Source organism: Lissotriton helveticus, chromosome 3_1 (genome assembly GCF_964261635.1).
Source record: "Lissotriton helveticus chromosome 3_1, aLisHel1.1, whole genome shotgun sequence".
NCBI lineage: Eukaryota > Metazoa > Chordata > Amphibia > Caudata > Salamandridae > Lissotriton > Lissotriton helveticus.
This window is the reverse complement of record NC_136061.1, coordinates 1,534,009,747-1,534,023,192: the sequence shown is the minus strand read 5'-3', so window position 1 is coordinate 1,534,023,192 and position 13,446 is coordinate 1,534,009,747. Positions and strand designations below refer to the sequence as shown.

At 47.9% G+C, this 13,446-nt stretch overlaps 1 protein-coding gene across 7 annotated transcripts in view; it reads right to left on the bottom strand.

The window, feature by feature from the left end:
- Positions 1 to 13,446, bottom strand: part of HYOU1 (hypoxia up-regulated 1) — a 231,065-nt gene that overhangs the window by 118,682 nt on the left and 98,937 nt on the right. For all 7 annotated transcript variants that reach the window (XR_013608815.1, XR_013608816.1, XR_013608817.1 and 4 more), the window contains exon 15: positions 13,159 to 13,219. Coding sequence is in view for 4 of the 7 variants with exons in the window: in XM_078682202.1 (XP_078538328.1) it covers positions 13,159 to 13,219 (61 nt within the window). In the remaining 3 variants the exon portion in view is untranslated. The remainder of the gene's footprint in view (positions 1 to 13,158; positions 13,220 to 13,446) is intronic.

Sequence of the window (13,446 nt, the reverse complement as noted above, 5' to 3'; positions counted from 1 at the left end):
ATTCAGACAAGACGGAGGTCCTCATCCTCAGACCCACCCCATCAGCCTGGGACGACTCCTGGTGGCCCACATCGCTAGGCACAGCCCCGGAACCCACCGACCACGCACGCAACCTGGGGTTCATCCTCGACTCCACCCTCTCCATGACCAAGCAAGTCAACACCGTCTTCGCGTCCTGCTTCAACACCCTCCGAATGCTCCGCAGGATCTTCAAATGGATCCCTCCCGACACGAGAAAAACCGTCACCCAGGCCCTCATCACCAGCAGACTCGACTACGGGAACACCCTCTACTAAGGAACAACAACCAAGCTCCTAAGATGACTACAACGAATCCAGAACGCCTCGGCACGACTGATCCTCAACGTCCCCTGACGCAGCCACATCACACCCCACCTGAGAGGCCTACACTGGCTACCAGTCAACAAGAGAATCACCTTCAAACTTCACCCACGCACACAAAGCGCTGCACAACACCGGACCAACATACCTCAACCACCGACTCAGCTTCCACATCCCCACCCGCAACCTCCGCTCTGCCACCCTCGCCCCAGTTACTCGTATCCGGAAAACCACCGCCGGCGGCAGATCCTTCTCCTACCTCGCCGACAAGACCTGGAACTCTCTCCCTACCAGCCTACGACAGACCCAGTACCTGCTGGCCTTCAGAAGACTTCTCAAAACCTGGCTCTTCGAGGGAGGAGCCAAGCTCGCGTCCGAGATGGCCGCGTTTTAGCTCGGCTCCGATCACTCTCCTGTCTCCGACAAATATCCTGTACTTCATCCTGCCCCGGGAAGTATTCCACGATGTGTAGCGGAACGACGATAACTTACAGGCACTTACCGTTTGCTCCGGTGATTCCTGGGTGCCGCGGATCCTGAGTTACGCCCCTGTCTACTTCGGGGCCTCCGGAGCTGCCGGGCCTGGCACTCCTTAGCGGCGCCCGGGCTGGACGAGGCGCGGTGGCCAGCCCTTGGTGGTGGTGTGGAGTCGGTCGGAAGGGCCGATGTGCTAATAGACCGCTTGCGGCCTCCCGGGCCTGGTCCGGCGGTCCTGCTGCCTGTGTTGGGGAGCGGTCTTCCATGGACGGGGTTAACCGTACATCTGGCTCGTCCCCCCTTTGTTCTCCGGCCCGGCCCTTTTGAGTTCCTCCGCCCGGACTCTGAGAACGGTGCCGGCGGCGTGTGGGGTGCCGGCGCATCACCTTCTTCTGGTGGCTCCCCTTCCTGCCCTGGTGGCACTTCCGCAGGTGGTTGCCGGTGTCCTGTTTTGCCTCGCTGATATCCGGGCGGGGGTCGGTGTTCGCAGCGGCCCCGCCGGGCTTCTAAGATGGCGGCCGACCCCATGATTCTCGGCCTTGCGGGGACCAGCGATGCGGGCCCGCCGCGCGGCACGTTTGCTGAATGCTGTAAAGGTGAGCCTACGCTTCGCGACATCCTCGCCGCCCTGCGCTCCTGGGGGGCACACATGACCGCCCCGACCGCTATCCTGGAGGGGGGTCCCTTTGTTGGGTCTGCCGGACCCCCCTCGGTTTGTGCGGCCTCATCTCTGTTGTGTGCTACTGGAACTTTCCTTGGGGTCGTGGACCTGGAGGCTGCTGTTGGTGTGGATGTGCGGGGGTCCGCTGCCCTTCTTCGTCCTGTGCCTCCTTCTGCTCCGGAGGTTCCCCGGCTGGATCCCGTCTGGACCGACCTCGATGGGTCTCCTTTACCTCTTTTGCCTCACATGGCCGTACGAAGATCCTGTGACTGTGCCGCTGGACCGGCTTTCTCCGTATTTTCATCGGAACTTTGCCTGCTTTGCCTGAAGTGGTTACTGTACTTTCTGGATGATCCGGGTCACGATCGCTACAACTTGAGTGTATTTTTGATTCGACTCCCTGTTATTCACCTCCTGTTTTATGTGATCTGGTTCCTGGTGCGCTGGAAGATTAGTTTGCGAAAAACGAGGACAGGGTTGAGCTGATTTTGCCTCCGTGGACTGTTATTTTGCGGTATGGTTGGGTGATCTGTTCATAATTGTATAATTATGTTTGATACATCTTTACGTTCCTGGAGCTTCTCCGTGTGTTTATTATCTTCCCGTGGGTCCTGAATATTTTCGGGCGGGGGGGGTGGGAGCTGAAGGGGTTTTGATTATGTGGCTCCTCTCCCGCTGTTTTTTCCCTGTTTTCCCTCCCCCCCCCTTTTTAATCTAAGTGATTCTTTCTTTCTTATATTTCTCTATATTTCGGGTTCTAATTAGGGCGACAGGCACGCTGCTGGGGGGTAGGCCAAAGCCTTCTGCAGGGGTGCAGGGTGGGCTGTGCGGGGTGGTGGGGGGGTCTGTTTATTGTATCTTTCCCGGTTCCTCTTTTTGGTTCTATGGCTCTTATGTATCCCCTAATTTCGTGGCGCGGTGTCGGCACGTAGCCCCCCGGGGTGTTTGTGCTGGCATGGCCCTTTTGGTATGTCTGCTGTCCCGGTTTACTACGCATTCATTTCTCCTGTTGCCACTAGTTCCATGTGCCGAATTGGTATTGGGTGCTTTGTTAGCCGTGGGGGGCGTGCACTGACGCTGCGCCCTCACTTTCCCCCTCCCCCTTTTTTGATGTCCTCTTCCTCCCCTTTTTTCCCTTTCCCCACCCCATTTTCTTTTCCCCCTTGGGTGTTGTACTGCAGGGCTTTTAGTTTTGTAAGCGTATTTTTCGCTGTTTTATTATTATGTGCCCTGGTAGTGGTGGGTGGGTGTTGAGCAGCGATTGTGATTGTTCTTGATGTGGGACTCACGTTCTGCCTTTGCCAAAATGTATTGTTTTGTTGGTCTTTTCCTGTATTTGGGACTTCGGCTTGCTCACGGCCCACCACGGCCCTCTGGACTTTACAGATTTTCATTATCCTGTGACACCCTTTTTCTATTATAAAATTAACCTATTTTTATCCTGTCCGTGATGGCGACTCAAAGACTTGTTGCTTTTGCCTTTCATATGAGCTATTTAGAAATCCTGTTGTCTCTCCTGTATTGCCTCGTATGTCTCTTTATTGTGGTGGCCGGCCCGGAGGGTTGTAGGCCCGTATCTGTGAGCGCCTTCTGTACAATAAAGGTTTTAAAAAAAAAAATTTTTTTAAAACCTGGCTCTTCGATCAGTAGCAGCCCCCCCCCCCCCACCCTATCCAGCGTCTTGAGACCCTACGGGTATGTAGCGCGCTTTACAAATGCATTGATTGATAGAGAGATCCTTCACCAAACATCACATGCAAATGAGGTGAGGGTCCGTCACCGACATAAGGCGTCCACACGAAGTGCACATCTTAAAGCCCAAAGACATCCGCACACTGTTCCCACAAACACACACAATAGAAAAGGGAAAGGCCTAAACTGGCCCGGAGCAGGAACCGGATCCGCTTTGCACGCGGAAAAGGAAAAAACTGACGTAGGCGCGCCGGGGTGGTACTCACTGACCTCGCTGTGACCTCGCTGAAGTCACGTACGCGGACAACGCCTGGGCGGAGTCACGTGATGCCGTCCCCCCCAGCGTGCAGGGAAGCTGGGCAAAAAGTTTCCAGATCCAGTCTCACGCCTGGGGATAATTCTACGTTAAGGAATCTGCGGATAGTAATCTCTATCGGATTTTTTTAATCTCCTGGTCGACGGGTCCTCTGTGGGCTGGAAAAGGCTGTCCTTAGTTACAACCAAGGATTGCAGTGGTACACCTCCCTTCATGTACATAGGGTCTTCTTGAGAAGATGCATACATTTTCTTGACCCTGTAGGCGCCCACTCAGACCATCACTGGGTAAGTACTAGACAGACCTTTCTGTTTTGAAAGGGTCTCCACTCATTCTCTACGACATGGAGCTTTACCTTGTGGTGATCTGCTGTCTTTTATATCACTGCATGGTACACCGTAGTGTTGGGCAGGAAGTGGGAGGCAGAGAGAGTGATGCACTGATCACAGTGTTCCAGGCTACTGACCTCTTGGGCCAACATTATAATCCTGCCACAGATCACATCCCGCCTAGATGAATAATGGTGGTTCCAAGGGTCAAAGACTCCCCTGCTAGGAATTTTTATGGTATGGGACACAGACTCCCAAGGTGACACTGGTGGTGCAGGGTGCTTGTGGTAGAGTTTGGGGAAGAGTGTGGAGGCGGGTGTGGTATAGGACCGGTAGCCTTATCTTTGCACCTCTTTGCAATTAACTAGTTCCAAATCCTCAGATATCTGCTATTGGAAAGGGAGTCTGTTTCTTGGCCAATGTTTGCTGTGATGTATCCCTCCACAGGTGGAGGCTGAGTAGGGATCTGCCATGTGCAGGGGTGACTTAATATTTTACAGTGCCTTATGTGAGGGATTTCTGAAAGCTAAACGAAGCAGGTCAGCTTACTAGACTCTGCACTTGGCATCATTTTTATTGTATTTTTTAAATACAGCCAGTTTCTGCCTCAAGAAAGATTTAGACTATGAAGGCGGGTGATCGGCGACTCCTGGTCAATTTAGCTAATGCAGAGGTCTAGAGCCGCTTGGTAGAGGCTTATCTGAGGCCTAAGGGGTGTTCTGATGCCAATAGAATCTAGTGCCAGAAGATGGACCCAAAGATCGAAGAGGTGTGTGTAGCTCTGGGCATGACATTAGACATCCTCAGGAGCAGTGCTTGCCCTTTACTTGAAACACTTTTTATGTTGGTTCTTAGAAATGACGACACGCAGAGCCACCAGTCCCTAAGGGCCCTGAGGTTACGTGCAGGCTGCTCCTTGACAGAGTGTTCCGAGGAGAGGACCTCAGTTTCTTTCTGTGCATCTGACATACCCATTGGTCCTTCATCAGAGCACAAATTGTAGCAGGCAAATAAATAGGGTCTCAAATATGCATCTTGTAGCAAACCCAGCAGCATTCTCTGCAATACCCAATCATCTTTATCAATGTCTGGCAAGCTGAGCGGGTCATGTTCTGGGGACAGACAGAAAGTTCAGACATGGTGGTTTTCAGACCAGGGTTATCTGATGTTACACTTTGGGCAGAACTGAAAAGGCATATTATCCATTCCCTTCCTTCATCAACATTCATTCTTGATACGAACAGAGTCATGGAAAGGAACCGCTTAGATGCAGTTTGTGACCAAATCAACAGGTTTACTGATGCTCCCCTCAATGACTCTTCCAATAACAGATCAGGATACTCTGCGACTAGAACTGAACCCACAGAAACGTTACGGACGTTCCCAGAGCTTGAGTCTGTAACATTGTGGATCTCGGAAGGAGTCACGAGATAGTGACCAAAGGCTTCTCCAGAGAAAAACAAAATACAAATATCCTCATTCAACACCAGAAGGCAGTGTATGCAGAGCATACGATCTACAGCAGCACATGGTTTCTTCATTAGAGAAACGAGATGTATTATTCACGACTGAGACCCGTTGAATAGCAGCAGCACTTCTAGCCTACCTGATCTGTTTCCCACATACTATTGCACCATAACGGAAATAGTAGGGAAGGTTGTGATATAAGCCACAGCTTTACATTGTGTCCCTATTCCTGAACCCCACAACCCCTCTTGCCAGACAAGAATGGCAATTCTGGTCCGGTCAACAATCCAAAGGACAACTCCTCCAGCAAGCATCCGGTTGCGGTGTCCTGTGGGCTGCTGAATGTGCGCTCACTCGTCAAACACTGCGACGAGATTGCGTTACTTATAGAGTCTCTGCATATCGACGTTCTCTTTATGACAGAGACGTGGACAACATCTACTAGCTCTGTGGAATTGGGGTCAGCGTGCCCCCCGGGCTTTAAAATAATGCATACTCCTAGAGCGGGAGGTAGAGCAGGGGGCATTGGCATAATCTTTAGACAGACCCTGCATCTCGTTCAGCATAATGTCAAGGCTATTGCTGGATGCGAAATATTGGCCTTCTCCATTAAGGACCCGGGAGGTGTGCTACTTACAGGTCTATTATGCTACAGACCTCCAGCCTGCCCGCTTGCGGCCGTTCCGGAGCTTATTGACCTGGTATACGATCTCTCCCACTCCCACACAAAGATGATGGTGTTGGGGGATTTCAATCTGTGCGCAGAGGGTTCAACTAAGTCGGCCTACGAAGAACTGGTACAAGCTTGTCTCAATATGGAGCTAGAACAACTAGTACTTTCTAAAACCCATGCAAAGGGTCATATACTTGATCTACTCTTTGCTGATGCTAGAAGTACCTCCATTCTTGACATTCTGCCGCAGTGTTGGACGGACCATGCTCTGGTCCAGTTCTCCCTTTCGTGTTCTCGCACCTCTTTGAAGAAAGGGAGTGCAGTGGGCACTAGAACGGGGAGACTGTGGTCCAGACTCCTCAGACAAGCCACTCTGCCTTCTCTGTTGCCGGATGGCTTTGCACTGGGAGGGAACGAGGACGAGAGCTATGAGACTGTCAGAAAATCTCCACTGCTCTGGATTTTGTGGCCCCGGTGCGGAAAATCAAAGATAGGACCAACCTTGCCATGCCATGGTACTCGGAAGAACTCCGGCAACTCAAGCTACAATGTAAACGGGCTGAGCGAACCTGGAGGAAACAGTACCTGGAATCGCATAGGGTCCTCTTCAGACAAGCACTGGCACTTTATAAGACCCAGATCAAGTCGGCTAAATCCAGATTTTTAGAAGAATCTTTGCTGGCAGCGGTTAACAAATCCCAGGCCCTATTTAAGATCGTAAAGGACCTGGCTCACCCCGGCTGTACCAAAAATGCCATTCCGGCTTCACAAGCTCTCTGTGATCGGTTAGCACAAGCCTTTGAGGACAAAATCACCAACATCCTGAATAACCTCCCCCCCCTCAACTGGCAGTATCATACACCATTCCATCTTGCCAGTAATTGGGAAGGAGTGCAATAAATCAGTGGAGTTAAGCACGTTCCCTCTACCTTCTTTTGAGGATTTCTGCTCTATGGCTGATGGGGTGTCCTCTGGCTCACCTCTTGACCCTCTACCACCCAGATTCTGGAAACTCTGTCGTGAAGAGCTGTTTCCACCACTGTTTTCCATCTGGTGTCAGTCTCTCACCTCGGCACGGGTGCCAGACTGCTGGAAACTGGCGGTGGTGTCCCCACTGCTTAAAAAGGAAAATCTGGACCCCACATGCCCGGCTAATTTTAGGCCCATCTCCCTTTTGCCATTTCCCATCAAGATCCTAGAGAAACTGGCCACAAACATCTATCCAACTTTCTTGAGAAGAACGATTGTTTGGATGTGGCTCAGTTTGGGTTTCGACCGGCACACGGGACAGAGTCAGCTTTGGTGACTGTTCTTGATGATCTTCGGACGCGGGCCGACATGGGTCAGGCAACCTTTCTAGTGCTGCTTGACATGTCGGCCGCGTTCGACACGGTCAACCATGCTACTCTGATCAGGAGACTGACGGAGGCCGGGGTGTCAGGTTTGGCCCTTGAATGGTTGGTGTCTTATCTTGGGCATAGACATCAGGTAGTTGCACTACCGCCCTACCAATCGAACATCAAGAGGGTGGGACAGGGAGTTCCCCAGGGCTCGGCCATCAGCCCTATCCTCTTCAACTTGTACCTCCGTCCCCTGATCACACTGATCAGGTCGTTTGGCATAACAGTTATTAATTATGCTGACGACACCCAGCTTATCTTCTCGTTTGAGGGTAAGGGTGGGGTGTCACAGGAGATGTTTCACCAATGTATGAGGGCCACGGCAGAATGGTTAGGGAAAAATTCCCTCCAATTTAACAGCTCGAAAACAGAGGTATTATACTGCTCTCTGGACCGGATCCCCAGACCCCTCCCCCAGGGTTTTTGGCCTATTGACTTTCTAGGCTCTAATCTACCGGCTGAATCAGTTCAGAATCTAGGGGTCATGTTTAGTTCCGATTTACAACTGGACACCTCAGTAAATAAGACAGTGGCTACGTGTATGGCTTTACTTGGATCCCTGAGAAAGATTCTACCCCTGCTTCCGGCACAGGTAAGACCAGAAGTAGTGCGGAGCATAATTCTTAGTCGTCTCGACTATTGCAACGCACTGCTACTGGGGGCTCCAACTACCGTGCTTGGAAAACTCCAGCGGATTCAGAATTGTGCCGCTAAACTGGCACTTACGCGACGTCGCTCGGACTCTTCCACTGAGGCGCTCAGGGATCTTCACTGGCTCCCAATTTCTCAGCGGGTGAATTTCAAGGCTTTGTGTATTGTCTTTAAAGCCCTACACAATCAAGGCCCGGCTTCTTTACAGGATCTTTTCTCTTGGTACATTCCCCTAAGAACACTCAGGTCAGCATCGGCTTACTTGGTGGTGGTACCTAAGTTTCGGAGGACCCGGATGGGCGGACGCTCCTTTAGAACTGCCGCGGCACGACTGTGGAACTCCCTACCACTGGGTCTTAGGAGCCTGGAAGCATTTTCCATCTTCAAAAAAGAGTTAAAGACCTTCCTGCTCCCCAGCATAATGTAGAAAGATCAGAAGGTGGTAAAAATCTCGCTCTGTGTCAGAACAGTCTAAGCGCCAGGATGCCCGGTGGGTGACAGTTCAGCGCTTTATAAGAACGCCTATACATACATACATACATACAATATCTGGCAATTAGATGTCGCTTTACCAAAGAAAGAAGAACCCTGTCGGTACTTTATCATCCACCTAGTTAAAATAATAATTAGAACCCATTATACACCTTTGAACTGTTAACACCTTTGGTTGTTTGGTTTGCTCTTATACTTTAAGAGACTTTAATATCCATCAAGATGCTGTTTCGGACACCTTAAATGGAATGTCTGAGACCATCAGAAAACAGGTGGACAGCGGGGAGACTGTGGCACTCATTCTGCTAGATTTGAGTGCCGCGTTTGACACCGTCTCCAATTCCATCTTGCTGTCCACCCTGAATTCTGTGGGTATTACTGGTCCTGCCCTGGCCTGGTTTGCTAGTTTTCTTTCTAATCGCACCTTTCAAGTCTTTTCCTCCTCGTCTGTCTCTTCCATCTTTTCTTCTCCTCACGGTGTCCCCCATGGGTCTATTCTCAGTCCTTTTTTCTTTAATCTCTACGTGAGACCTCTTGCCTTTTTGGCAGAGCAAGCAGGCCTCACGATATATTCTTACGCAGATGACACACAAATCATCTATTCGTTATCCACCAATAAACATCTTCCGACGTCCTCTCTACGGTCCGGGTTGGAGCAAATTGCCAACTGGATGCACAGTCATAAATTAAAATTGAATGGCGATAAAACTGAGCTACTTCTATTCGGTCCTCTCACCTCTCTCTGGGGCCCTCAACATTGGCCTCATCAGATGGGTCCCACTCCTACCCCTTCAGCCTCAGTTCGCAACCTCGGGGTCTCTTTTGACAACCAACTGTCATTTAAGCAACAAGTTGTAAAAGTCTCTGCCACCTGTACTACCATCATAAGGTGGCTGAGAAAAATCACATGGATGCTCCCAGCTGATACCCTGAGGATTGTAGTCCAGGCCCTTATCACCTCTCGCATGGACTACGGGAACATTCTGCTTCTGGGTGCTTGTAAGGAGGTAACAAGGAAACTTCAGGTGGTCCAGAATATGGCAGTTCGCCTCCTCTGTAACTTGCCGGCCAGGGCATCGGCCTCTATCCATCTGCGCAAGTTGCACTGGTTGCGCATTGAGAACCGAGTAAAATTTAAAGCTCTCTGTATAATGCACCACATTAAAATGGGTAAAGCTCCCAAATATCTATCCTCTTTAGTCCAGCACTATGTCCCCTCCCGTACACTGAGATCCTCCACTCAAAACAAATTTCTGATCCCTCGGGTCAATAGAGCTAAAATGGGCGGCCGTTCGTTTGCTCTACTGGCACCGTCCTTATGGAATTCCATGCCTCAATCTTTACGATCTGAGATCTGCTACCTGACATTCCGTAAAGGAATTAAGACCTGGCTTTTTAATACTTAAGTTGCGTCCTGATTTTCTCTTAAACTCACTCACTCTCTGTTTTTCTTTAGCGCCGGGAAACCTTCGGGTAGCTGCGCGCTTAACAAATGTAATTATAATAATATAATAATAACTTATGGGCTATCTCATCTAGGTTTTTCAGTTACGGTGCAGAAGCACATAAAGAGGCACTCCCTTGATACCATTGTTCTGAAGAACACATCCCTGAGCTGCAGGAATCCATTATGCATTTAATCTTCATCTCCTTTTCATCAAACTAATCATAACTACCTACACTGGAATGGGTGCCATCTCAATCTCTCCCCCCCCCCCCAAAAGTGCTCTAATTTAAGGAAGGCCAACTGAAAGAACCCCTTTTCACATTCTTAGATGTTAGGACTACTGTGAATCTCTGAAGCCATCTATGGCCCATATGCTTCTAGAATGAGGACACTTGAGACTATGCTAACCAACATGCATAAAACCTGCACGCACTCTCAGAACACCCTATAGTTTACTACAGAGTTAAAATATGTGAAACAATACACTTCTGGATTCGTAACACAAGTTCTTAAAAACACGTGCCCCCTCAAAGAAGAATAGCTACACTTTTAGGAATTTAATGTCCTGGACTTTATTAAGTAGTGGGGGTGGGGAGAAAATCATTGTAGCTACTTTTAATTTATCTGCGGTCTACATAAGGTGTATTACTGGATTTGGGTTGAGGGGTAGTCTGTGGTGGAGAAGCCACAGTTGTTACTCGCTTGTCTAGGTAACAGTCCCCAGCATGTCAACTCTGCTTTTTACTGTAGGTCAACAATCTGGACTGAGAAGCCCCACAAGGATCTTCCACTTCAAACTCTTCAGGGAGAGGCAACTTTACATATTGTTTTATGCCGATAATACCCAGGTTTACATTTGATGCTCAGTTGATCTTTTTTTTTGTCTGGTTTAGAACTTCAACAACTCCTACTGTAAATCTAGATCTGGATGTCATGCAACTGTTCTCAGATCAATGCTACCAAACACAGCTGGCCACGTTATTTTTGGGCAGGAATAGAGACCTTCACTGGGATTTATGGTACCTCCTAAAATATTTAATCAACCTATTCAAACAACTGAAAAGGGCAAAAGCCTTGGCTTCATATTTGATTTTCAGAAACACAGTTTAGTGGGAGCAATTCTTAATTCCATCTCAAAACAAACAAAACCCATTTGGTCATTAATTTTAGAGAAAAAGAAGAAATCAAGAAGTTAAAAAAAGTTTATCAGCAAGGCCTTGAATGCTGGACTCTAACAATATCTTATAGATCTGCTACAGATGTATTTATTAAAGCAATCAACGGCTTATGAAATAGGATCTTGACACCACCACTCGAAGAGCATTACATCAGCTGCTATTGTTGAACTATAACTACATTAAAATACTTGCCTAAAAAATCCTCAACCACCAGCCCACCAGTATCTGGTCTCTAGAATCTGGTCTAATCTCCAAGTAGGAATCTTAAAGGAGGAAAACAATTAACTGTTTTAAATCACTACACGGGTACTTATTTGTATAATCAATACCAAGAGAGCCAGCTGGGTTATAGGCACTTTATAAAGTCACCAGTCAGCAGCCACTATTGATGGAGACTGAAAAGCACATCCGATCCACAAGAATTCATAGAAACCTTGTTGGTGAAGAGGCTGCAAACTTGAGGCTTCAGTATCAATATCAGCAACTGTATTTCCTTGCAGATAAAAGAGAAGAAAGGCTGCTGGTCTTAGATTCACATAACTAATGCCCTCAAATATATTAGAGGTCAAAGTCTACAATCTCACTCTTAACTACATGCCAATACAGAAAGTATATACAAAAGCTATGTACAGTGAATAAACACACACATTATATAGAAAAGCTATGTACAGTGAATACACACACATTAAGCACACAGAAAAAGGCTCTACATGTCACACTAATGTGTGGGGGTGGGGGGGGGGGTATGAGGGAAGGGAGGTTAGCCGGATGTAGCTAACCAGAACTAAAATGTCACTGGTCCTGATGCGGTGAAGCCAAATATGGTTCCTTCAATTGTATTTCCTTTAAATAAAAAAAAATAATAATAAAAAAATAAAAGGGATTGCCAGTTAATGATCTAAAACAACTACCTAGTTCATTAGCGGAAGCTACAGGAAATGTATTTTGGGGGTTTTAAGGATAGAATGTACCCTGTTAACCAGCACTCACTGTACATTGAGCCCACAGGGAAGGGGGGGGGGGGGGGGGTCTTTGTCCATACCATGTGTCCAGAGTACCATGCCCATGGTGCCATGCCCAGGAACCAGAATCTCTGCCCAAGTAATTGCTGCCAACCATTGCTTGTAATAGGCAGAACCTTACAAAATAACCAGTACCCAGTTCCAATGCCACATTAAATCATATGCAAATATGCAGTGTGCAGCTTTACAGGGCAGTACCTTGAAACACATCCAGTGATCTGGAACCATACCCCAGTAATAGTTTCTCCTAAGCATAAGCTTTGGCTTTACACATTGGCCCTGTGCAGAGAATGTATCTTTTTGCCTTGGAGGATACTCTTTTCCAGGAGCTTCCAGGTTTTTTTTGGCAAACTATGTGCTAAATGGTTTTATATAAAAAAAAACATGTATATAGTGGTGTGCAAACAGTTTTTTGAATAGCAAGTCTTCATTTAGCAGTTGATTTGAATAGCCACAATTCCAATAAGAACGTTCAGCAACAATGAGTGGTGCAGTGACGCACAAGTCCCTGGGCCACATTAGTAAATAGCTTCCCACAGGAAAATGGACCGGTACTAGCTCCCCACCAGAAAATGGACCAGTACTATTAACTGCCACAGAACTTAAAATATCACTGCTAGAACAATCAAAATCTTATACTCAATGCTATTAAAGACAGTTGTTGGACGTGGAGTATGTCATTTCAGGATGAATGGATGAGATCCAAGCAGGCTATGCAGAGGTTGGTTACACAAATCGTATAGCAAGCACCTTCAGTGATGTGGTGAGATGGCCACCACGTTGGTGTACCTATTGAAGCTTGGTCAGTAATATGTAACATTTTAGAAAAATAACATGGTAGACATAGCAGAACTGCTTTGCACCATGGACTTGCAATTTACTAGGCTAGAACTCTGTAAACCCGAAACCTCAGTTTAAATGGCACCAACAGAAAACCAGCTAAAAAGTCACCTTTATACAGATTTAGCAGTTTCTATCAACCTCTTCTAAGTCCCTCATCAGCAACACTTACTTGTTAATGTACTCTCTTCTTCTGGTTTCTCTTCCACAACCGTTTCAAAAACAGACTCCACCTGTTGTTAAAGGTAAAGAAACAAATGTGTGAGCTGCACACAGTTCAGTATTGCTTATACCAAAGAGAGGTCATGTTCCCATTTAGTATTACTATATTCATGCAATTCCAGAACATGACCCCACCACCTGAATCTTCTTTGCAATCCACCTTTGGAGTCACTGAATCCCATGCCCAGTTTTTTGCAGTGTCCTGAAGTTGAGCAGGTACACATGCATCTATTCACAG